General features: G+C 36.6%; 2 protein-coding genes across 3 annotated transcripts in view; one reads left to right on the forward strand and one right to left on the reverse strand.

Moving 5' to 3' along the window:
- The window catches only part of IVNS1ABP (influenza virus NS1A binding protein), a 62913-nt gene that overhangs the window by 12393 nt on the left and 25620 nt on the right, over positions 1-24900 (reverse strand). The window lies entirely within an intron of this gene.
- SWT1 (SWT1 RNA endoribonuclease homolog) overlaps positions 1-24900 on the forward strand; it is a 35437-nt gene that overhangs the window by 3826 nt on the left and 6711 nt on the right. Inside the window, exons 3-16 of one of the 2 annotated variants that reach the window (XM_061345709.1) lie at positions 381-439; positions 2193-2940; positions 4203-4310; positions 4439-4495; positions 5025-5154; positions 5274-5375; positions 8036-8224; positions 8768-8861; positions 10130-10266; positions 11061-11212; positions 12452-12590; positions 13711-13856; positions 15222-15430; positions 16892-17020. In XM_061345709.1, coding sequence (XP_061201693.1) covers positions 381-439; positions 2193-2940; positions 4203-4310; positions 4439-4495; positions 5025-5154; positions 5274-5375; positions 8036-8224; positions 8768-8861; positions 10130-10266; positions 11061-11212; positions 12452-12590; positions 13711-13856; positions 15222-15430; positions 16892-17020 — 2399 coding nt within the window. The remainder of the gene's footprint in view (positions 1-380; positions 440-2192; positions 2941-4202; positions 4311-4438; positions 4496-5024; positions 5155-5273; positions 5376-8035; positions 8225-8767; positions 8862-10129; positions 10267-11060; positions 11213-12451; positions 12591-13710; positions 13857-15221; positions 15431-16891; positions 17021-24900) is intronic. The other variant, XM_061345710.1, reaches the window with a different exon arrangement.

Here is a 24900-nt window from a genome sequence, read left to right on the forward strand (position 1 = left end):
CCTTACCTAGTAGGTAGCTGGGAGCAGTCTTCGGGTCACTTTCTTTGTCACGAGGAATTTTTGTAAATATACAAAAATGCATATTTACGTATTAATATACTTGTAAAGTATATGAAACACATGAATCCTAAATGTGTTTTACTTGAGCTTTCTCTGTTTATACCCCAGGACTGTGTAACACATTCAGTTTTTCCCCTTGTGTTGTTCTGAAATAGAACAAAATCTAAATACTAAATTATAGCAAGGTATGTGGTTGCCTTTTTCAAGGTTTTGTTCAAAGTCAAACTGAATCTAGTATGAAGTAATAGCTTGTTGAACCTCATGAAGCTTTTTTTAACTGTAGTTTCCTCTATAAGCCCTTGGATTTTTCCTTCTTTCAGAACATTGATGACATAAGATCTTATAACCGTACTATGAAAGGAGAGACAGAATTTCAGAGGTAAGTTATTGCTGCCATTAAGTGGAATTGCTTAAAGAAGTCTGTTATTTTATTTTTTTAAGACTGAATTTAAGAATTTTGTTTTACTTGTTCACCAAATAAAATATGGTATTTTAACTGACAAAATGGTGTTGGTGTTGCATTAATGAGGGGATCCTGTCTAAGCTGAGGAGTTTGGGAGGATTTAGAATTATGTTTTTTTTTAACTCTTACTTGAAAAAAAATTACTTTTTTTAACTTGTAGGTGTAGTATTCTGCTACACTTCAGATGAGGTAGAAATTTTATCCTTCCAATACTGCTGTCATAAAAATCTTTCTTTCCTTTGTCTTGAGTACTGCCTTGTTGGTCTACTGCATATTACATGTGTTTTGTTAGCAAAGGAGGCTCCAGTGAAGTCTGGTGGGTAGTTCTGCAGTGAACTTAATACCCTTACTAGATTCTGGTATTTCTGAAATGATTGATCTCCCTGGTGCTTGGAGTAATTGATTCCAAGGCAAAGAAAGTAATGTTTCACCTTGAGTATAGCAAATATAAACGGTGTTTTAAAACTGCTTTGTATAAAGCAAGAATGTTCTCATGAATCCTCAGACAGCAAATAGCATATTTCCATATGCTGCCTGGCTTGTAGCCAGATAATCAGAATCATAGAATGGTTAGTGTTGGAAAGGACTTTAAGATCATGTAGTTCCAACCCCCTGCCATGAGCCAGGGACACTTCACTCTAGACCAGGTCACCCAAGGTTCTATCCAATCTGGCCTTCAACACTGGCTATGGGTTGTTTCTTAGTCATGGTAAAATCCTGTTGCAGATTCTCTGTTTAACTGGAGTTGTAAGTTGCAGGATATTTAGCTGCATGTACACATGGTGTTAAATACGTTTGTTAGTACAGTATAATGGAACTGTAAAACAGGAGCTATGTTCATGTTAGAACTCTGTCCAGTAATCTATCCTAATAGTGGCCAGTAGGGCTTGTATAGGGAGGAATATGTGAAACAAGAAAAGTAGAATTTTTTTTTTCCTGTTTTATACTCTTCCATCTTCTAAGAACCAGGTAGGGATCTCCTAAGTCTGAAATTGTAATGGCAATCTGTGCATTTAAGTTACCTGTCCTGCATGAGTTTGTCAAATGGCCTTTACCTCCCCAACAGTTTTGAGAACACTGTTACAGGGCAGGGTAGAACTTTCTTTGGATTATTTTAAACCTAATGTATAGATTTATTAATACTTTTTTCTGCTCTTACAAGAAAGTTTCCAATTCAGTTTTCATATTCATTACTTCTGTAAAATTGTCCCCATCAATTATTCCTTTTCCTGGTTCTCCAGTCTGTCTATTCTGCACTGTTTGAAAGCTGTGCAGTGTTTGGTGCTGGCAGCCAAGCTGAACTGCTACACACTTGAATTTTAGGGTGACACACCTTGTATCATTAAACTGCTGTTAAAAATTATCTGTGTGATGAAACTAGTCTTTGTAGGGCATCTTAAACTAATAGATAGTGAATGCAGAAAAAGCTTTTTCTCAATTTGATAAGCTAAAATAGCTGTCCAGCTAAGAAAACAATGTAAATACTAAAAATGGTGTGTCAGCACAGGTATTGCTGCAAGTCCATATTTAAGAACGTACTGAACCAATACTCATAAATACTTAGCTGTGACTGCCTAAAGCAAATGCAGTCTTTTTTTTTTTTTTTTGCTTTGTTTGTTTATTCTTGCATTAACTGAGCTAGATTACATTTCTCATAATGTTTCTGTAGATTCAAAACAGAGAAAGATGGGCAAGAGGAGAAGCAAGAACGAAGTTCTGGATGTTCTCATGGCACTGACGGAAAATCCAAAGGAAAATCTTTAAATAGAAACAAAACCACAGACAATTCTTTAATCCAAACTGAAAAGCAAAAGAAAGTAGTTATTGAATTTAAAGCCAGAGAAATTAAACATGGAAAAAGTACGCGCACTCCTGATGTCGTGACTACTAGCAAGGAAAGTTACAACAAAAGTCATCTTGATGGGACAGAAGGAAAAAGACTCTATAGCTTTGCAGTTCAGAGGAGAAAGGCACTGAAGAAAAAGACAGAGAAGGCTGAACTTTGTAAACTAAAGTTAAAAGGGGAACAAACCATGTTGGAAAAAATTAGGTCATCTGTCAATGATTCACATGTACCACATAAGAAGGCAGATAGAAAAAAATTGAGTGAGGATGTCAGAAATTCAAAAAAGTGCTCTGACACCTCTGCACGGGCTATGCGTGATAATAGGTCTTTCACTAAGAGGCCAAATATATTATCTAGTACTTGGGAAGAAGGGTATGAAGATGAATGTAAAGAGTTTTCTAAGAAAAAACAGTACGTGAGTAAACCTACACCCTCACACTATTCGACTGAAATACTACAACGATGGGACTCTTGTAAACGGAAGAAACAGGATGCCAATTCTGATAAAGCTGCTGGTAATACAGAGAAAGAAAAAAGGGGCTTTGAAGCCACATCATTATGTTTCAAACAGGTAATGAGAACCCAGGTCTTGTTTCAGGCTAGTTTCTGAAGGACAGGCAGGTTTTATCTAAGCAGACTGTCTTACAGATTTTGAAAAGGATTTCATAGCTGACCAGATGAATCTTTCTGATCCCAATTTAAACCATGTTAAAATGTTTCTCTGCTAATTGGTTAAATGAACTAGAATAAAGATCTTGCATAGTAGGATTGTATCTGCACATGCACTTTCATAGTGTTGCTGCTAAGGGATGTGGAATACTTCCATTTCGGTTTAACAAAATTTTGGGGAAGGCTGACATGGTTGTATCATTTTTTGAGTGAATAAACTGAACCAGTGAAAACCTGCATGCTAAACAGGTGCTCATTGCTGACAAAGTGATGCCAGGACAATTTCTTGTAGGTCTAGGACTAAATATATATGTTTCCTGCAGAACTTCATGTTTGGCTGTGATTGATTTATTTCTGAGTTCTAGCTTGTGTTTGACTCTGGATGTTAAATTTATCTTGAGCAGGGTTGCTTTTTGATTTTCTTGATTTCCGTTCACATTAAGGTAGCATGATCATTTTGTGCATACACAAAGATAGTAATGACATACAGAATAATGGAATCATTGAGGTTGGAAGGCTCCTCTAGAGATCACCTAGTTCAGCCCCCTTGCTGAAGCAGGGTCTTCTAGAGCAGGTTGCCAGGACTGTCGAGTTAAGTTCTGAATATCTCTTAAGGATGGAGGGTCCACAACCTCCCTGGGAAGCTCGTTTAAGCACTTTTACTGAAATAAATGGAGGTTTTAATGTTCAGATGGAATTTGCTGTGTTTCAGCTTGTGCCCATTGCCTCTTCTCCTGGCACTGGGCACTACTAAGAGTCTATATTCTCACATCAGATATTTGTAAACATTGATAAGACTTTCCCTTCTCTAGGCAAAACAGTACCAGCTCTTTCAGAATCTTGTATGACATGCCTCAGCCCTTTAGTCATCTTAGTGATCTATTGCTTAAATCACTCTTTTAAATCCCTGTCTGTCTTGTATTGCCCAGAGCAAGAATTGTCTTGCTCAGACCAAGAGTAACATAGACATAAACCCACAAGAGATTGGAAAAATAGGCTTACAGTGTAATCCACTATACTTATTTGAAAATAAAAGCCATTTTAAAAGAACGCTGTAGATTCTAAGCCCTTTTGAAAGGATGCTGTAGATGCTTCATCATGGATATTGAAAATATGTTTTATGTTACCTTTTCAATTCACTTGTGAATATTCACTGTTCTCTAGACAACTGATAGATGTTCTACTTCCATTCCTACTTGTTTCTCAAATTTTGAAGTCCCATGCACCTCTGACACCTACCAAGAAGGTGAGGACACAAAGTCTGTCCAAAAGGTTAGTGCTGTGCTTACTTAACTCTGAAGAGCTGTATTTCAAAGCTCTTTGACATAGACATTATTTGTTCTTCAGTCTTCCTTAATATTTTGTGATGTTGGTACTTTTTTTTTTTTAAATTCCTACAGAGCTCTGAAGTCTTTCCACCTCTTCAAGACAGTCCGATCCCTGAAACAGACCAAGAGGTTAGCAATACTTTAACACTTCTATGTTGGATTAAAAACTCGTGGTACTGAGGTTAGGTGGAGCATTTTTTTTCAAATACTAAACGAACTTGCTGAAGTATTGCTCATTAGGAACTTTCAGAGATAGAAGACTGGCTTTCTATTACTCTCTGCAATGTAGGGCACCAGCATAGTTTCTTGCATCTATGTCATTTTCCATCTTGTCTCTTTTCCAACTTGAAAGTTATATTTTCTAAGAAATGCCAGTCAGGAAACTCTGTGAGGCAAAAAATGGAAAAAAGTTTCGGGGTGCTAAGTACAAATGTCATAAACAAATCTTCCTTTGAAGCTGTATTTTGGATATCTTTTGTGGGCTTCTTATAGCAGAGGATATGCAGTAAGTTCTCATGACTTTACATTTGCTGTACCAATTTCAAATTATTCATGCTTCATTTTTAGTCAGTGTTAACAGCATTCATGTGAAAGTATGTTTTTTGGGAACAGTTCATACAGGATTACTTAGAATTGATGCAGATTGTTTTCATTGTAGATGCAGATAGTTGAAGATTTGCATGTCGCTCGTGTTCAGAAGAGGATGATGCTGCCTGTAGTAGAGACTTGTGGAGAACTTACGAGTATGGAAATAGATCTTCCAGAGCAGGATTTAAATATTTCTGCTGGTATGTCATGGGTTGATGTTCTTTGGTATCTACTTGCAAGTAGCTAATGTTCTGAATAGAGAGTGCACAACTGATTTCCAATTTTTTTTTCCTCAACTTTTTTTTTCTTTTTTCCCCAGAGACTTTTCCTTCTGGTCTGAACATACTAGTGGTGATTGACACAAATATAATGATTAGTCACCTTGAGTTTGTCAGATCCCTGAAATGTGAGAATATACCAGGTATGTGAATACATGGTGATCGATATGACATTTTAAGAAAATAGAGATGTTGTAAGAACTTGAGGCTATGTGAAGAAAAACTGACTTGGGCTCCTTAAAAAGGCAGCAGGTTTCATACAAAGACAGAAAGTTCACACTTAAGAGGCAGGTTCTGTGAACCCAGCTAAGCTGCCTCCCAAGGAGAGTTCAGCTGTGAAAGTAGAACCTACTATGCTTGTATCTACATACCTATAGAGAATCATGGTCAATGTTCCCGTGAACATGTTTGAATTTTTAGAGGTAAGTAATTCCTGCCTATTGTAAAAACATACTTTTAAGCATTTAGTCCACTGGTGGTAATCATGTTTCCTACTTTTTTTTTTTTTTAATTTCCTACAAATCTGAAAACATTTAAAATCTGATAAGCAGGCAGTGTTTTTATTTATTTATTTTTTTTTTTTGTCTTGGTAAACATCACAGAATTCACAAAATGTGTGAGCAATTTCTCAGGAATTCAAATTGCAGACCCTGGCTGTAATGTTGGCTTTAATAGGTTGTGAAACTTTAGTAATTTAATGTTAGAAGGATTAGGATCCTGCATGTCAGTTGTTGGTAGACATATTTCTCATCTGTGGTCAATGGCTCAATGTCCAGCTGGAGACCAGTAACGAGTGGTGTCCCTCAGGGATCGGTGTTGGCACAGGTCTTAACATCTTTGTTGGTGACACGGACAGTGGGATTAAGTGCACCCTCAACAAGTCTGCCAGTGACACCAAGCTGTGTGGTTCGGTTGATACGCTGAAGGAAAGGAATGCCATCCAGAGGGACCTTGACATGCTTGTGAGGTGGGCTGACACCAACCTCATGAAGTTTAACCAAGCCAAGTGTGCAAGGTCCTACACCTGGGTCGGAGCAATCCCAGGCACAGCTACAGGTTGAGCAAAGAAATGATTCAGGGCAGCCCTGCGGAGAGGACTTAGGGATGTTGGTTGATGAGAAACTGATCATGAGCTGGCTGCAGTGTGCGCTCACAGCCCAGAAAGCCAACCGTATCCTGAGCTGCATCAAAAGGAGCGTGACCAGCAGGTCGAAGGAGGTGATCCTGCCCCTCTACTCTGCTCTCATGAGACCTCGCCTGGAGTATAGTGTGTAGTTCTGGTGTCCTCTACATAAAAAGGACATGAAACTGTTGGAACAAGTCCAGAGGAGGGCCACGAGGATGATCAGGGGACTGGAGCACCTCCCATATGAAGATAGGCTGAGAAAGTTGGGGCTGTTCATCCTGGAGAAGAGAAGGCTGCGTGGAGACCTCATAGCAGCCTTCCAGTATGTGAAGGGGGACTATAGGGATGCTGGGGATGGACTCTTCATTAGGGACTGTAGTGGTAGGACGAGGGGTAACAAGTTCAAACTTAAACAGGGGAAGTTTAGATTGGATATAATGAAGAAATTCTTTCCTGTTAGGGTGGTGAGGCACTGGAATGGGTTGTCCAGGGAGGTTGTGAATGCTCCATCCCTGGCAGTGTTCAAGGCCAGGTTACATGAAGCCTTGGGTGATATGGTTTAGTGTGAGGTGCCCATGGCAGGGGGGGTTGGAACTTGATGATCTTAAGGTCCTTTCCAACCCTAACTATTCTATGATTCTATTCTGTGATTCTCTCTATCAGAATATGTAAGGTTCTTTGATACTTTCAGTTAATGAGTACACTTATGCTGGCCACCTGGAAAATAACGTTAATAAGGGCCTGAGTAATTTTCATGACTGTATCATACTGTATTTGTCTTTCCCATATTAGGAAGAGCGTTGCATTGTGTACACTGGAATGCCTTTTTTAGACTATTGCAGCTCCCAGTTTCTGGTCCTGCACCAGACCCGTTGTATTCAGAAGGTTGCTGATTCCTGACCTTTCTATTACAAAGCAGATGGATGCTAATGTATTTTTTCAAGATGGCATTCTTATTGTGAATGAGAAGGAAAACAGTTTTTGTCCTGAATGGACCAGCAGAACAGTCATTAAATTAAATTCAGTCATTAAATTTCTAGTACACTGTATTTCATATATAATGGTTTAAAATTCAGACCATACTTACATACAAAGGCAGGCATGGTCAGATATTCATACTGCCTGTTCCTGTCTTAGGAATGCTGGTTTTCAGACTAGAAAAAGCTGTTGCTCCTTCTGTTTGGTGATTGTTTTGGCACATTGACTGTCATGGTCATTCAGGTATTTTGAGCCTTTTACTTCAGCTACTGTCACCTTGTTTTACCATTTTATAGCTAATTTGTGACAAGGTGATAATTGCTGCAAATATGCTGTATAATATTGCTACATACTGTTGTTAAAGGAGTCTTTTGATTAAAATCATGTCTTCCTTTTGTTTGCCTAATAGTATAATTTTTACATGTAACCAATGTAGTGCCAGTTTGAGGTTAAATTAGAAAGAAGGAACTTAGCCTTTCTCTGTTGTTAATTTTTTTAATGCTAAATACTCCTGAGCATGGAATATGAAAACTACTGGCCAAAAAAGTGTGAACTTATGTAAATACAATGTTTGAACTAAAATTTATCTGATTATCTGTAGTATTTTGAGTGGCTCTTTAAAATGTGTTTCTTTTTTGGTTGTATTCTCTCAATTTTCTTTTTTTTTTTATTTATTTTTTTTTTTTTTTTTACTTCCAGGTGTTGGCAGACTTGCATTAATAATTCCCTGGGTTGTTCTACAAGAGCTGGACAACTTGAAGAAGGGGAAAATGCTGCAGCATGTTCGGGACAAAGCTATCCCTGCAGTCCAGTTCATCTATATGTGTCTCAAAAACCAAGATTCAAAATTGTGGGGACAATCCATGCAGCTTGCTTCTCAAAAAATATGTAATATATGTGCAATCAATTTGTTTTGGGCACTTAATCATTGTGGTTTGCTTGGTGTGAGCCTTAGCACTAAAGTTTGAGTTTAGTACAGTGTTTGCTCTGCAGTTTGCTAACTGAAATTAGGGACGGCTTACAGAAGCCTTCAGAGCATATTCAGGGCTAGAGCTTGCAAAGTCCTTGGTTTATTAGTTATTTCTCACTTCTAGCTGTATCTGTTGGTTATTAGGGGATTACTTAATGAAAATTCATCTAATTACTATTACTTGTAAACTAAGGATATGTTGTGTGCTTTTGCTTGACTCTGTCATCACAAAATCTAACATACTTAAATTACATGTGGCTCACGTGACCTTTTCTGGCAAAATGCAGCATTTTTGAGTGGAGTAGTACCTAATATTTCAAAGCTTAGATTTGTGTTTACGTTACGCTTCTCTGTCCTTGTTGGGGACTATTAAATTTATAAACAGTACCGTGACTGCACTGAAGGATTTCTTGTGTTGAGTTACTCCTGAACATTCAGCTCATTTTTGACTAAATTTGCAGATGGCCTGAGTGACGAGAACAATGATGATCGTGTTTTACAATGTTGTCTGCAGTATCAGAACCTCTTCCCTCAAGCTGTTGTCATACTCTGCACGTGAGTTCCTGTGTGGTTTTAGGTCTCTTATGAGGTGGAAGCTAGTCTCATGCCAAATGCACTATTTTCAAATCATATCTTAAAATGAAGAGCTGTTTCTAAAGTAAGCTTTTTGAAGAGCAATCACCCTCTTTAAAGCTGGGGTAGAAGGATGTAATAAACAAGATTGTAGACTTAATCAGCTGCATGTGCTTTAGGCCTGAAGTAGAATTAAGTTTATTCAGTATTCAATTTTAAATCTTTGTAAAGCATAGCTTTCTCAGATTTTATTCCAGTTTCTCATAAAAATACTACTGGAGTTACAAAATGAGAAAAAAAGTATTCCTGTTAATGACTGAAATCCAGTTAGATACTTTGTTCCTGCTCACCTGTTTAGGAACAGTGATAACCATTGTCAGGGGCTAATCTTAGAAAGAGGGAAGATGGCTTCTGTTCTTGTTTTGTAAGGGTAAGAGCTGACTTATGAGTATTGATTATCAATACAAGTCACATGAAGCTAGTTTTTAAAGGGCTAATACTCTCTTGACAGGTACTGTAAAGAGCTTGCTTTGGTCCTTGCTAGAACCATTTCCTGCATAGTTTGAGTAAATAAGGTTAAGACCCTGCATCAGTTTAAGTTGACATGTGGATCAGGTTGTTGGTGAAAATACTATCTCAGTCACAGTAGTGGTAGGGCTGTTGATAATGATTTAGGTTTCTCTGAATAAAGACCAAGAGGTGACTTCAGATGTGCTTTTCATTTGAAAATACATTTTATCAATGTAAGCAGCAGGAATTTTTGAGAAAGTACTAGGATCCAAACTTTGTACTGCGTCTTTGTAGTAGTACTGCTGGAGCAGCGTATACTTCAGAGTGGCATCTGGAACTATGATTCGACCAGTAGAACAGTAAAAAATAGTGTCGAAAATGAGAATTTAATGTAGCAATTGTATAAGATATTACTGTCTTAGAATTATTGCCTTGTTTGCATTCAAAGATGATAGCAACTTGGCATCATTGCTGTAGTATTTATAGCTGTTTTTTTCTTAAAGCAGTATAAAGCCGGAAACATTTTTCAGTATTCTTTTTTCCTTTTTTTTTTTCCTCAAAACAGAAGCTTCAGTTAATTTTCTGGTTGATTTTTTTTTTTTTTTAACTGCTTCTAGTTGCTTGAGGAAGAAAACTTTGTATATAATGAAGCTCACAAAATAAGCTTAACAAAAACAGTCTTTTCAGTGTGCTTCTTTTAATGTAATGTCATAGTTATGTCAACAATTCTCTTCTCCTAGGGATGATAAAAATTTATGTAATAAAGCCATTGTGAGTGAGGTCAAGGCATTCTGCAAAGCTGATTTGGTTACTATTCTACAGAATCTGCATGTAAACATGCAGCAGAACTGTTTTGAGTTGCAACAGACAAAATGTGGTAAGTTTGTTTAGTGTAAATGTATGCATATGCTGGTTTTTGAGACACCTAGTAATCGGTGCAGATGAGGGAGAATAGTCTCTACTGTAACCAGTTTTTATATACTCTGAATCTTTGTAATGCTTTTTGTTTGGGGCAAATTTTGGTTTTCAAAGATAAATTGTTTTTTCTGAAAGTTGGAGACCTTTATTAACATATCTGTCTCTTGTGTTCTGGGAAATTAAAATAGGATGTAGTTTTGGTTCACAGAAAAACCAGCATGAATTTCCTGTATTCATAGTAATTTAAAAGATATCCTGAACTTTTTAGGTCTGAAGAGAGGTTTCTCCAGCTGAGCAAATTTGGGTCTTATTCTTGGTAATAAAATTCAGTATGCTAAGATCACTCCTTGCGTGTTGTGGTAATATCTTTACCTTCAAGAGCAGAACTTGATTCTTGGGTTGCCTGTTCATTTTTCCAAAGGCAGAATTCCAGCTTACAGTATTAAGAAGTGATCTTATACTCAGTGATAACCCCACTGGCTGTATGTAGTCAAAGTTATTTAAGGAAAAAAGAAATGCAGAGTAATGTCACAAATGAATAAAGCTCTTGGGAAATTAATCTTCTTGGTTAGTAGCTTATAATTAAAAATGCCCACAGTACAGGTGGGTATAACTAGAAATACTTGAAACCTAATTAGATGTAGACCATCCACTAGTCTGCCTTTATGGGTATAAATTATTTATGTACTATCAACATAAATTAGATACAGAAACAGTTGCAATAAGTACCTTCTATTATCATTGGCTTGACAGATACAGAATTCAAGAAAACAGGAAGAGGTGATGCTAGTCTTACTGCACAATGCCCAAATATACTTCCAGACCTTGAAAAGAATTTAGGAGAAGCTTTATCTTGTATTTTGGAGACTGAAATGAAAATCGCATTTGGAAACCTATGGATGGAGGTGGTTTCTTATGTCAGCTTACTATATTAAGTATTAAGAGGTTTGAGTGTCCTTGTTATTTTAACTATATTGATACCCTTACTAAGCCATTGTCTAGTTCACTAACATACCAGTTCAGCGATAGCGAACAGCTCTGTGCTCAGTTTTACTATTTCATTCTGTAACAAGATTACTCTATTTGCAGTAATGACTGCAGAGTATAATAGTCTTTTAATAATATGGTAATGGAAATGGTGGCTGTTCACTGTGAATTTTCAGAAATGTTTTTATTAGTTGCATTAAATTTTGATTTTGGCTTTTTTAGTATGGTTAAATCACTGCATTGTAAATATGTCCTTCAAGAGGTTATTCCGTTACATTTTATATAACATTGAGGCACTGTTGTTTCAGGCACTTCCTCCTTGGAACTTGTATTTTCAGATACCACGTAGATAAAATTGTTCACAGCAAAATTGGTTGCAGTGCAGGTACAGAATTACAAGTATGTTAATGAGAACCTCCAAATGCTCTTTCAAAAGAATTGTATTCAAAAATATTTAGGTGCAAGGCACTTGCAGATTATCCATGCTTTTAGATTCCATTTTATAGCTGGTAGGAGTTAGCTAGAAGCTTAAATTTATTGTAGATAAAGCCTCTGTGGCTTTCATAAAAAAAAATAATTTACGTGGAATGACTGTTGTTCAACAAGGTTGAACTTTGATTAGCTGTTAAGCTTTTAGGCACTTCTGATTACCTTAGTTGAATTCTGTTAGGATCTTTTCAAGCTCTGTTTTCACTTGGTATTAATAAATTTCAATTTTGTTGCAATATGTGTATATTACTTCATGTATATATAGTCATAGCTATGAAAAGCGTATTTAATTTTGTTTTTTAATGATACTAGAAAATCAAAGGCATATTTACTGTTTTGGCTTTTGTACACAACACATTAAATCACTTCAAGAGATAACTGGAAAATTTGGAGCTTTTGAGGAAAGGGGAACCAAAAATCATTAAAATGATTGTACACTAAATGCTTCTACATGAGCATCACTGTTTAATCCATGCTGCTGCTGAGTAAAATCTTTTCTAATAATAAACTTGTTAAATTTGAATATAGCATATTTGTGAGGAATCATTGAAATTCTACTACAAAAAGCACAAATCATAATATTATTGAAGAACAGAGCAGCTGTGAAATGTATAGGATTATGTCTATATGAAAATCAGCCTTTGAATTTATAACGTATTATCTTTCAGATACTGTATCTGAAGCCACCATGGACATTAGCAAACTTGCTGAAGTGTTACAGAAAACACTGGGTGGCTGTTTTTGGTCATATTGTGCCAAGGAGTTTGCTTTCAACTATTGAATGTCTCTATGGACACCTTTGTACAGGTAAGAATCTCTGAGAATGTTAATTGTGAACTTCTAGAAAAGTCACACTGTTCTGGTTTTAGTAAGTACAGAAGTATGCGTCTTTCCAAAAGACCTACTTCTGGATGTTAAAATAGTAATGCGTTCCATCTTCTATGGATTTTGTTTTGAGTTGGTTTGGGGTTTTTTTGTGTTTTTTGTTTTTTTTTTTGTTTTTTTTGTTTTTTTTGTTTTTTTAAGACTGTCCAAATGGAGCCATGCCTTGGGCAGTCTCATCTACTTTTCTGTCGATCCACAATTTATTCTCTTGATCCACAATTTATTCCCTGGATGGATGACAAAATCCCAACACTGTTTTTGCAGCCTTAAAGCCAGAATTGATGAGCTATGAATTGTATTAAACAGAAAAAGAGACAGAACTTATGCCAAGTTCAGGTGTATCCAGGCTCTGGTCCCAGATGGTCCAAATATGACCTGCAAAAATAATAATAATAATAATAGTAATAATAATAATAATAATAAAAATCTCTGAAATGTTTGTGGGTTTCTTGTTGACTTTGGTTTGTATGGACATTATCAGGCATGTGAGAATTTATTTCAAACATCTGTTATGTACCTGCAAAAATTGGGGGATAAACATCTAGTAAATATTAATAGTAACAAAAATCTCTAAACTATTTTTAAATAGCAAATAAACTTTCTCCTTTGCCACAATGTTTTGTGTGGCAAAATGATCTGCATTTGCCAAGTAAATTATGGATAAGTAATGACTACTTAAATATGGGAGATGAGGCTTATTTTCAAAAATAGCCAACAAAAAAACCCCTGAAACAAACGCTTTCATTTATTTGAAGATATCTTTAAGAATTTGCTTTGTACAGGCGTACCTTTTTTGGGATATTGCTTTTGGGATATGTTCTGCAGAATTATTTCAGGTATGGCAGTTGATCCTGTTGCCGGATCCTGGGATAAATGGTGAAGACTTGATTAAGAAGTGATATGTTTCACGTGTTTCTCTTGGGAATGTTTTATGTAATACTTAAGCTATTTTTAAGGCTTTTTATATGCTTCTGTTCAGCTATTTGATTATTAAATATGCCTTTTTTTTTTTTTTCCACTCCCCATAATGTATAAATACCAGGTAAACCAGTTGACCCTTCAACAGTGTGTATCTTGCTCCAGGAATCCAAAAAATTATTCCATGCTTTCAGTTCAAGGTCAGACTATAATGGTGTACTTCCTCAAGCTTATGCTGAAGTGAATAAGCTATACCAAACACTTACAGAGGTAAGGGGAGCTGTAGTATTTGTTCAGCTAACATCTTCAAATTGCTCTGTTTGTATTATAAACCTGGCTTAGATTTCTAAATTATTTCCATAATTTCAACAAATTATTTCAGGAAATATTGTTTCTAGAGTGTTTTTGCTCTAGACCCCAAATTTAACTTTTTAATATAGCACCTGCCTTTATGTATATGTTTGGTAGACTTTCTGGTTTGTTTGTTTTTTTTTTTCTCCCTACTATAAATGTTTTAGTATTGGGAAGGTGACTGAAAAACATTATTTAGCTGTTTTCAGGAAAAATGTCTTAGTTTTCTGTTGCATTTGTAGTTATGGAAAAGGATGTTTAAGATTAAAATTGTTGTTTCTAGTTCTGACATTGATCCAATACTATTATTCCTAGTATATGTTCCTGGTGTGCTATTTCAGCTTTTGTTGCCTTGATAGCTCTGGTGCTACACATGAAGAAAAGACTTGTTCTGTCATGTCCTTTGTGATAGTCAGTGGGGGGGTGTCCTGACACCTTTTGTGTTCTGAGAAGTATGTCTTCCAGCTGGTTTCTGAGTTGGTGTGGACATTTTGGTGTCTTGTGGTTACTGTTAGTTCCATATGTAATGGCATGAAAATGGGATAATGAGCATGGATGACTTGAAATATTCCTGTATATGGGAAAGAATACGGGTCAGAATATCATAAGAAGGTTTCTTCAGTTTTGGAGAAATCTGCAAGGGAAAGGAAGAAGGTGATTAAAGAGATGAAGGATGATGTGGGAGTCTTGCTTGCCTACTGTGCTGTAACTTCAGTGCACGTTGCAGTCAGTTACTTAATCCACAGTTCTGTGAACTGTGCTGCTATATGAAGCAGGCTTTCTGTCCGAAAACTGGTTTCGTCCTGTCCTTGTCCTGGCAACTGTTTGACTTCATAGAGAACTGCTCTTACACAGACTAGGTTTTGCCAGATCTGTTTAAGCTGGACAAATTTTCTGAACCAGCTTACCAAATGATAACATATTGTAAATAGTTTGTGCCGTTGCAGAGGAAAATGTTGTGTGGTGCGGAGTAGAGTAAGAAGCAGTTCTTGTTTATGCCTGCTTGTCATGCCTGGGAACCTTTGGCATAAAGTTTCCCTTTGCCTCAGTTACCTATCTGTATAAATACCAATATATACATATAGAAGAAGGACTTAGTGAAAGACCGAAAGGTGTTTTAGATGCAGAGACTATATTCTTGGCATAACTAAAAGATGGTTGTGCTGAGAAGAGTTTAGTCCTGCTTTTTTGAGCATTGCTTTAAAAAAGATGTAGAAGTGTTCAAGTTCTCTTAAATTGGGAGCCAAATGCATTCACTATTTATTTGCTAAACTGTTTTATAAGGTGAGGTCAGACAATGAGCAGGATTTATCAGAAGACATCATGGTTCTTTCAGAAAATGCTGTATGTGAAAAAATGGAAGCAATGACACCAAATCTGCAAAGCTCTGAGGAAAAAAAGTTACATCCAAGCTTTCATGCGTCTCAAGAAAACAGGCACCAGGAAATCTGGTCAGTCCTTGAAGGTGTATGGAATACAATAAACTTGTACAGGTAGGTTATGCTGGAGAAGTTGAAACTTCTATGTAACCTTAGATAATTTTCAAAAAAGCACACTTTAGAAATTGCCTTCCCCCCCCCCCCGTTTTAGAGAAGATGCTGTTAGTAATGTAATTAATCAAAATTGTAGAAAAAAAAATCACACATCTTGTCACACTAAGGAGTTAGGAGCATGCAAATTGTTATGTATATACAGCCAGTGGTTTGTCTAGTCTACTGCTCTTTTTCTGGACAGTGGCTGAAGCAAGTTGCCTGAGAGAATGGCATTGAAAACTCTGTAAAAAAGAACCAACAAAACTAATCAATTTGAAATACAGTGTATTTTCTTGTTAATCCAAACCTTTCAATCTATAAAATCCACATGTAGAATCTAGTGATGAATTTTCTTTCTCATATAAACTTGAAATTGCAGGAAATTAAACTCTAGGTGTTTTACTATTATTTTTATTTTGGTTATTTTTGAAAAATCTGCTTGAAAATCACTGAGATGCCATACTTCCGGATACTCTCACAAAATATGAATAGATACTGTGTTTTCTTTTTGTAGTCTTAATCTGAAGTCTTTTTGAAGGAGGAGCTGGGTTCACAGAGGAGCTCTGTTTTTAGTGGTCCGTTACACTCGCCTAATAAACAGTGATAATAACTCTACCAATGCCATTTCTACACTGGCATTTGAATGTACTGTACAGTTGCACCATCATCTTGGCTTACACCAGTGCAGATAAACCTAAATTGACATCAGCTTGATGTGGTGTTTGGGTCAGCTGTGTGGTCTATTACTGGAATACTAACTGTGAGCTTGAAGGTTTCGTATAGGCATTGAGGAACAGCTCCTTCAAGTGTACCACTCTGTAATGAAAAGGCAACCGAACTGTTGGCTCTTACTATCTGTTAAGGACCATACTGTGAAAAGAGGATAAAATTTTAGGATCAGAGGTCACTTCACACGCTTCTTGCTCATGTCAAGAAAGTACTACTTACCTTGCACCTGTGTGGGTAATTCTTCATGAGTGCACTGGAGCTCATTCTCCCAGTACAACCATTGCAGGGAAGGTGTCAAGACCATTCCAGTAAATCTGGAAAAGGAAGCTGCTTGAAAAACTGATGTAAACTTTGTTGCTTTAACCTAACACTCCTAAGTGAGGCAGTTAGTTGTATGCAGGTTGTACCTGAAGTGCAGTTTAGTGATAAGTCAAAGGTAAAAAACTGTTACAGAATATAGTTGCCAAGGAAAATTTTAAACAGAGAAGTACAGTTGTAGGGTGTGGTCTTTCTACCATTTATTATAAGACTATTTTAGATAATGTGGTTTTATTATAGATTTACATTTGACCTTTTTTATTTTTTGTGATAGTCAAAATATAGTGCATACAGTAGATATTGGGTTTCTCTGTATTTTGATAATTTTTATTAACAGCTTTTCAATGTCTCTTCTTTGTTTCCTTTTAATATTAGTATTGAAATTTTCCAAAAGTTGGGCCCTGGCACGGTAACTGTGACTGCAAAGTCTTCATTTGAAGAAGCTCTTTTAGGTCTGCAGAAACTGATGTCAGCTGTGAATGATATCCGTGAAGGAATTAGTAGGTAAGCATTTAAGCTCCTCATAGCAGGTAGTGATAGTAAGAGTCACCTAAAGTCATAAAAGTCACTGAAATATTTTGATGCCAAACTACAATTTATTATGTGTGGTTACATGACTTTCAGTAATAAAAAAAAAAGGCATAAAAGACCATCCCTGCATCAGTAGCATTATAGCCTGCATTCTAGCTCTGATTATTTTCTGTACAGTTCACTAATAGTGGGATAAATCCTTTCAAAGAGAAATGGTGGCGATACCAGAACACATTTTGTATTTCTTTTTGGTGAAAGCTATTTACCTCCTGTATTTCCCCTTAAGCAAGAGTTCTATAAAAGTAAAAATATCAGAGATATTTATTGTACAAATATATATATTATTGATAAGAGCCATTAGAATATCCGGATCAAAGTTAAACAGGATTCTGTCAAGTGACATTTGAAATGGAGAGGCTATTTTCTGTTCCAGGTGATTCACATGACACTCGGTAACATTGATGAAATAGCTTTAAAAATTCCTTTAATACTCTTCAAAATTTTCTTTTGCACCTGTAAATTGAAATACATTATTTAGGCATTCGGGAGGATTCTCAGAGTGGAGTAATTTTCCTGCACGGTTGCATTTGGAAATGCCTGCCTCGAGTTTGTTCCGCAGATTTGCAGTAGGTGGCATCGTGGAGCAAGGAATTCAGAGAGACACTAACGATGGCCCTTCTGGTTTAGGCTTGTGTAGATATTTAGCTTAGAGACTTCTGGGTAGGTTTTCCGAAGAGTCAGAAGTTATATTTATGAATCATTGTAGGTTTGTGTATATTACAGAGTATTTAAACAACAAAAGGAAGGGTGAGGCTCGTTTTGCCTAAGTTATTCAGCATTTCTAAAACTGAGCTTACAGTATATTTATTTTTATTGGATTTTGAAAAAATACCTTCCAGTGGCTTATAGTCAGTCTAATGGTACGATTGCAGAAAAGGAGGTATCTGGAGAAAAAGTAGTGAAGAAGTTCTGGCTGGAATATTTGGAGGTAATACAGCTTTTGGTGATAAAATTAAACTGTTTTTTGTTCTACCTTCTATTCCTTGCTGTCCAGAACAAAGGAGAGAGAAACTGATTTGTGAAAGTTTGCAAGTTTTACAAATAAGTTACACTTATAAGTGCAACTGCATTGAAAATTCAGATTTCCAGATTGTTAAAAACAGAAAAGCACAATCACACTTCTTGAGGTAAATGTGTGTAGTAACACCTTTCCTCATTAAAAAAAAAACCCAACAAACTGACACTAGTGGTATTGCCAGTGAAACTACTACAGCAATTCTTCGTGACCAGAGACATATTTATAACAAATCTGGTCATCGAGCCTCTGTCAGAGACCGTGTTTATGACAAATATAGATAGTAAAAAAAATAATAATTTAAAAAAGCTATTTTGTGGAAGAAATCATATTCATGGCTTTTTCATCTTACCCTATTTTTGTATTTTTGTCATACTATTATTTTTGCTTCTTCCTTTAACAACGTTGGTAGCAGAATGGTATTTATACTGCAGAATACTGCATGCCATAAATGTTTTACATTATTTCAGCTCTAAAATAAAGACAATAACTAGTGTGGTTGTGAGCTGTGTATAACCAGCCTCCTTCTTCCCCTGGTTAAATACAACTTCTGATTGAAAGGTTTGGGTGCACCTCTAGGGAATTTTGTGTCCTCATGTTTCCTGCTCAAGTTACTTTTAGATAAGAAATCCTTGTTAACAGAAAAGAAAAAGAAAGTTTAGTCTTTGGTGAATTGATAGCTATTTATAGGGTCTTTTTTTTTTTCATCTGCTGACAGAAATGATTGTTTTGTTCACAAGCCAACTTTAAAATCGCAATTTACAGCATGTGTTCTTAGATACAATACTTATAAATATTTGTACTAATACAGCATCAGCTGTATTAAAACTGTCCTTTAAGATCTCCGTAGCGTAGGTAAGCATTAGTATACCAGAGCTGATCACTAAATTGAATATTTTGAGATTAAATAATTTAAAATCAGTTTTACAGTTTTACTAATTTAAAAACAAAATTCTACAGATGCAGAGAAACTGTTTCCTTTTTGTTTATTCAGGTGATCAGTAAAGGAACTAATATTTTATTTTCATGGTGTCTGGTTAGAGAATTGTCTTCCTTCTCTGAGAATGCCATGGCATTTAGTAATTTCTATCATAAAGTCTAGATTAAGAGCTCTAGTTCCACATGCAGTCTCCTTCTGGAAATAAAATGGAGTTTAACTCCTAGTTCAAAAAGTATCAGACTTTCCTATCAGTAGTTGTTTGATTTTTATTTTTTTATTTGCTTAGGCGAAACCTGAAATGTTCTTGAGCTGCTAGAAGAGAACAGTTAAATTACTTCACATGTAAATTTGAACCTCAGAGTTCTGGGCTTTGTGCAGTGTCCCATAGTAAACAATTTGCTGTGAATGAGAAATTGACTTGGAAATACCGCATTGAATCATTATACAACATGGAGCGTGGTTCCCTCTTCCTTTTCTTAGGGGTAGATATGGCTAACACCCATCAGCTATCTTCTGATCCCTGAACAAGATGTGTAACATAATTTGTGTAACTCGTGAATTGTGAGCAAGAGGAGGTTTTACAGCATCCATGGAGCTTTTTAACCACACAGATTGGCACTGCTGAGAGCACGATTATGGTTAGATGTGTTGTAAAGCATCTTGTGGAGAAGACTTGTGTGTAGAAATGTCCCTGTCCAGGTGTCAGAACTGATACAGAAACATCCTCTTAGTTACCAAGAAATCAACTATTTTACATCAATAATAACAGTTTCAGAGCTCGTCTTTCTGTAGTATTGTATCCTTTAGTTTAATTATCATGTCTGATAAAGTTGAACATGCATAGTATCTGACAGAAGGTTTTCTCCTAGTTCTGTCATTTCCCACATGGATTCTTTGCCATCTCCTTTTATATTTGATACTGCCTACAGTCTTCTCTGCTGCCAGGGCTGAAATTTGTCTTTCACACTTCCTCCTATTTTAATCAAAGCTGTAAGAAGTATAAAAGTTTTAAGTACTCTGCCTCTGCCAAATACAGCTGAAATTGGCCAGCAGTTAGCAAGGTGCAGGGCAGAGGTGATGCTGTGACAGCTGCTTAAGCCCTGTTGCCTTTAAACCATTCCAGAAAGCAGAAAAATGTGAATAAATGAGTTAGTGTGATAAAAGCTATGGTCCTTTCTGACCTTGTAAAGCTAGAGAATAGGCATCTAGACAAAGCAGCACTAGGATCTCACATCTGAAGTGCTTCCACAGTAGAAAGCATGAGCTTGACTTCATTTTGGAAAAGAAATCCCTTATTCCCCAATAGGTTTATATTGGAAAAAAATCTCTGGCATGTATTGATCATTGTAACACCAGTTTGAGTCCCTTATTGCAGTGTAATGATAATTTGTTAGTAAGCTACACAGAAGTTGGGTTTTCCATTTCTCATCTTTTTTGCTTCCTGGTATTCTGACAGTGAAGTTAAATGGGGTTTTTACCAGGTTTAGTTGACTTTTATACAGTTAAACCATATGCCTTTTTGATTATCTACATGGTTTTGTTGAATTGGTTAATGCTTTATGACAGTCTTACCAGTCTTACGCCACAGGCAGTTACACAGAACTGTTAAAGAGGAATGGCTCAGTGACAGATGCTGAGGTACAGGGGTTTTCCCAGATTTGTGATTACCACATAGTCTCATAGGACTTTTATCCATATGCTTTACTTGTCATTGCCCAGGATTTTAGCGTTTGTGAGCAGCTGCCAGGCTGACCTGCTTTCACTGACAGATTGTCTTGCAAGTTGAGGGTGTTGTGTTTTTTTTCCCCTTCTATTTTGTAACTTATTTTTGTGATCCTTTCTGAATAAGCTTTGTTTGTTTCCCTCATCTTCTCAACGCACAAGTGAGGAATCGCCGCATGAACTATTTCCTATTAATTTCCGTTTTTTTCATATATTATACTCCATACATGCATTTAGCGTCCAGTTAGTAACAGGACAGTAAGTAAAGAACCATTCTGAGCGGTTTGGAAAGCGCTACTGCTTATGAGATAGAAGTGATTACGTCTGACTCTATCCATTGTCCCTTCTGTCCCAAGAACAATACCTAAGCTCTGTTGTGTAGCCATCGATACCCATAGTAACTTTTTGTGTCTTTCTATGACTTGCTCTTCAACACCTTGTCCTAAAGATTTTAAGAAAACTGCTTGGAACCGTGCTATGTAGGTTTCAGCTTGATTAACAAATTGCATTCTAGTGGCAATCCAGAGTTCATGTGATCCAGCATCCTTGCCAACACACCTGCTCAGTGCATGATGTTTGGATTAAATCAGAGTTGAAGTACATAACGTGGAGTTGTTTTGTAGTTTGGGTTTGCATGGCTGTGCTGATAGGATAGGCAAAGTGATTCAGTCTCTGCTTTTTCCAGTCTCTGCTTTTGAAATTCTTTTGATGTCATGTTTTGAGAGAAGAAAAAGCAATGGCTAATATTGCAGTGGTCACAATACTGAGATTTACATTACTCATTAGAAGCACTTACGTAAGAGCCCATTTGCTTCATGTATTATTAGAGGGTGTTCTTTAGTCATAGTTCTGTAGCTGAGGCAGACTTGATTTCACTAAGAAACTTTGGTGAAAATGAGATCAACTTGATTTAATGAAGTGGTGAATGCAGAGTTGATGTGCATGCAAGCACGTCTGGATTTCCCAATGTACATCATCTCTTAAAATTTCTATTTTCCATAACACAGAATGGTGGCTACTGGAGAAGAAACTAACACAAAAGGATTAAAACCCGTAGACAGCAGTGGTGATGTGAAATCATTTCTTTGCAGACAGAAACGTGTTGCAGATTTCTACAGAAAAATATATTTGAAGAGTGGAGCTTGTCTTCCACTTGTATTTAGTTCAAAACAGCAATAAGCATGTTTTATGAATGCTGACCTGTTAAGAATTTGTGGGGGAAGTTATGGTGCAAGCTTTTTGTTCAACCAGCTTCTTTTCAGTACTCCATGTGTAGCAACAGTTCTTCCTTGAAAACAGCATGTCTTTTATTTGAAGATATTGGAACACTTTGAGTCAAATGTCAGACTTCTCATTTCATGTTACAAGTGCAGAAGCAATTGTTGTTATAATCCTGGCAAACACCATGAAATAAGTTACAGGATTTAACATTGTTACTTGTACGCTTATTCTACTTCAGTTTTTGTTTGTTCATTTCCCAAAGAACCAGAAGCACAGCTGATTTGTACATCCACCTGAGGTCTGCTTACTTACAGTGAGCTAAACTGATGATGTTAGCTGTTTGCTAACATGCTTTGATCATCAGTACAAAAATAAGTATGATTTTTCAACTTGATGCCCTGATGAAAAATGAATAAGAAGAGTAGTGAAGGGTATCTTATGGGGTATCTAAGGTGAACTGTTTAGGAAAATTCAATGGAATAATTTTTAAGTCTGCAACATCCTAACTGGTGTCAAGATTCCAGTTCTCTAGTGATTGTTGAAAAGTGCTCCCTTCAATGAGAAAAGATCAAATAGAGCATTGTGCAGTGCTGGTGTTTTCATGGTGTTAAGGGAAAGAACATGTAGATAGCATGTTGGCTGCTTTCATACAGTACCTTTAAAGATCTGTGCAAAACCAGGTGTCTAAATATGACCTTAGATTTATAGTCTAATATTGCTTTGAAAATTGCTTTCAAATTAGTTTTCTTTAAATGTAGCTTTGCTAAGAACTATGGAGTGAAATGTGACGTTTCTAGCCACTTCTCTTTCCTGGAAGGTTAGAAGTCAGGTGAACAGAGAAGTAGCCATGTGGAGATGCCCTATAGTCAAAGAGAAAGGCAGCACCATTTAATCCTGCCTTTGTGCTCAGTCTCTTCCTTCACCTTTTGTAGCTTGCATGTACGTTTTCTGTCAACAAAATTCAGAGGCCCGTAATTATACAGGTCCTTCTTTCATCAGCTGCCCATTCCCCTCACTCTCCATCCTTCCTGAAGAAAACTGAACCTGGCTCAGTTTCCCAGCAGCAGCTCAGCTGTGGCAGCACCCTTACATATCCAGCAGTCTTGCATATGTGCACATCAGGAAAAATAGAGTGATGAATGTATTTTGTCCTGTCATATTGTGTAGCAACATGTAATGGGCATCAGTAAAGTAATATCTTACCTTTAATGTTCTGTATGGTTCTGCATTCAGTTTTATTAAAACAAGCATGCAAGTTTTCCTCCTTTTTCATAAAATGGAAGGCATAAAGTAGTGACACAAAAATCATCAGCAATAGCAATCCCTCTTTCCCAGGTTTAGGTATACTCATTTATTTATGTTACAGATGACTGGTCTGATAGCTAAATCTGATGTATTATCACATACAGACGGGGTTGCTGGCTAATGGCTACATGAAGCTGGTCAGTGGGAATCTTAGCTGTGATGCAGTTCAAGCTGCCAAGATTCCCAGTGTTTCAAAGGATATTTGCCAGATTGTCTCTGCTGGGGTTTTACGCTGTCAAAGTTGATGGCTTTCTCACTGAGGCAGCAGTTGAAGGCTTCGAGGTATATGTAGGAAAAGTGGCCAGTTGGTTCTCTTGCTGACTTTTAGTTGGCAGGTTAAGTGTTTTAGTTTAAGAAAAAAAGTTCTGAGTTCATGTTCTTATGAAGGGGGAAAGAATGTGGGACTGATTTTTTTAACAGTGATTCCTATGTAAAATCATGATGAAAATAAGCAGTGGACTTCCTAGTTACAATAAATCCTGTGGTGTGTCACAGTCTTCCAGCCTGTTTAAAAGATACTGCCTTTTTCTCTTTTAACTGGGATTTTGAACTTATTCTGTTAGTTTTTGGGGGGGTTTATGTCATGTTGTTTTGTTTTTTTTTGTGGGTTTGTTTGCATTTTGTTTTGTTTTGTTTTCCAATTCCTAATTAATTCATTTATGAAGGCTTACAGTTTGTAAAGGGGAGGGTAGGAAGAATGTGGGCACTTTCCCATGGGAAAGTAAATAGAGCTTCCCAAAAAGATTATTAGATTATTCCCCCTCACAGACACACCCCCAATCCAAATCCAATAATTTTCTTAATCCTTAATTACTTACTTAAAATTTAAGGCAGAATTTTATCACTATTTTTTAATATATGTAAAGTGTTACATGTTTTTAATATGGATTCTAATGTACATTTTGCATTGTTTAGGAGGGTTCTTTTTTTCCTAGTGAATGCAAATGAAGTTATGCTGAGGTATAACTGAATCACATCTGCTTAAATAGGTTGGGATAATTAATTCTTGAGAGACTAATTTCCTTATTGGGTCACTTTGGGAGCCTTGCAGAAAAGGGTGTACGTGTCTCTGAACTTTACACCACCTTACAGAGACACCAAAGCTGATGCTTTTTTGATTTGGGTGGCGTCTCGGCTTTAACAAGGTGAACAAGGACTAGATTTTGGGGAAGGCTGAGATGTCGCTGACTGTTGTGTGCATTTGTGGCTAGATAAAATAGCAATATTTCACATGATACTGGGTTCTTCATAAAGGCACCTCTCTTCAACTCTCAAATCCCATTTTCACCTCTCAGTGGGTGGGAATTGGTTATTATTAGAGGTAGCAAACATGGTATGTAAATTGTAGCGTTTGAGCTGCACATCAGATTACTGGAGGGAATGAGTTAAAGTTTTAGCTAGTGTGGGAAAGTTTTGTATTGCGTGCCACTTTTCTGTTGTTCCACATCAGTACAGCAGGCTTTGCTTATGTGAAACAAAAGGCTTTTAATTATTGCTGGGTTTCTTCCTGTCTATATAGAGAAATTGCTCATAAAAACATCAGTTGAATTTTTAATTAGGAAGAACTCTCATAGAAAGTCCTCACAGATA

This window comes from Neopsephotus bourkii, unplaced genomic scaffold (assembly GCF_033783945.1).
Source record: "Neopsephotus bourkii isolate Nb327-2 ecotype Australia unplaced genomic scaffold, CSIRO-AGI_Nbou_v1 NB_234, whole genome shotgun sequence".
In the NCBI taxonomy this organism is placed as follows: Eukaryota; Metazoa; Chordata; class Aves; order Psittaciformes; family Psittacidae; genus Neopsephotus; species Neopsephotus bourkii.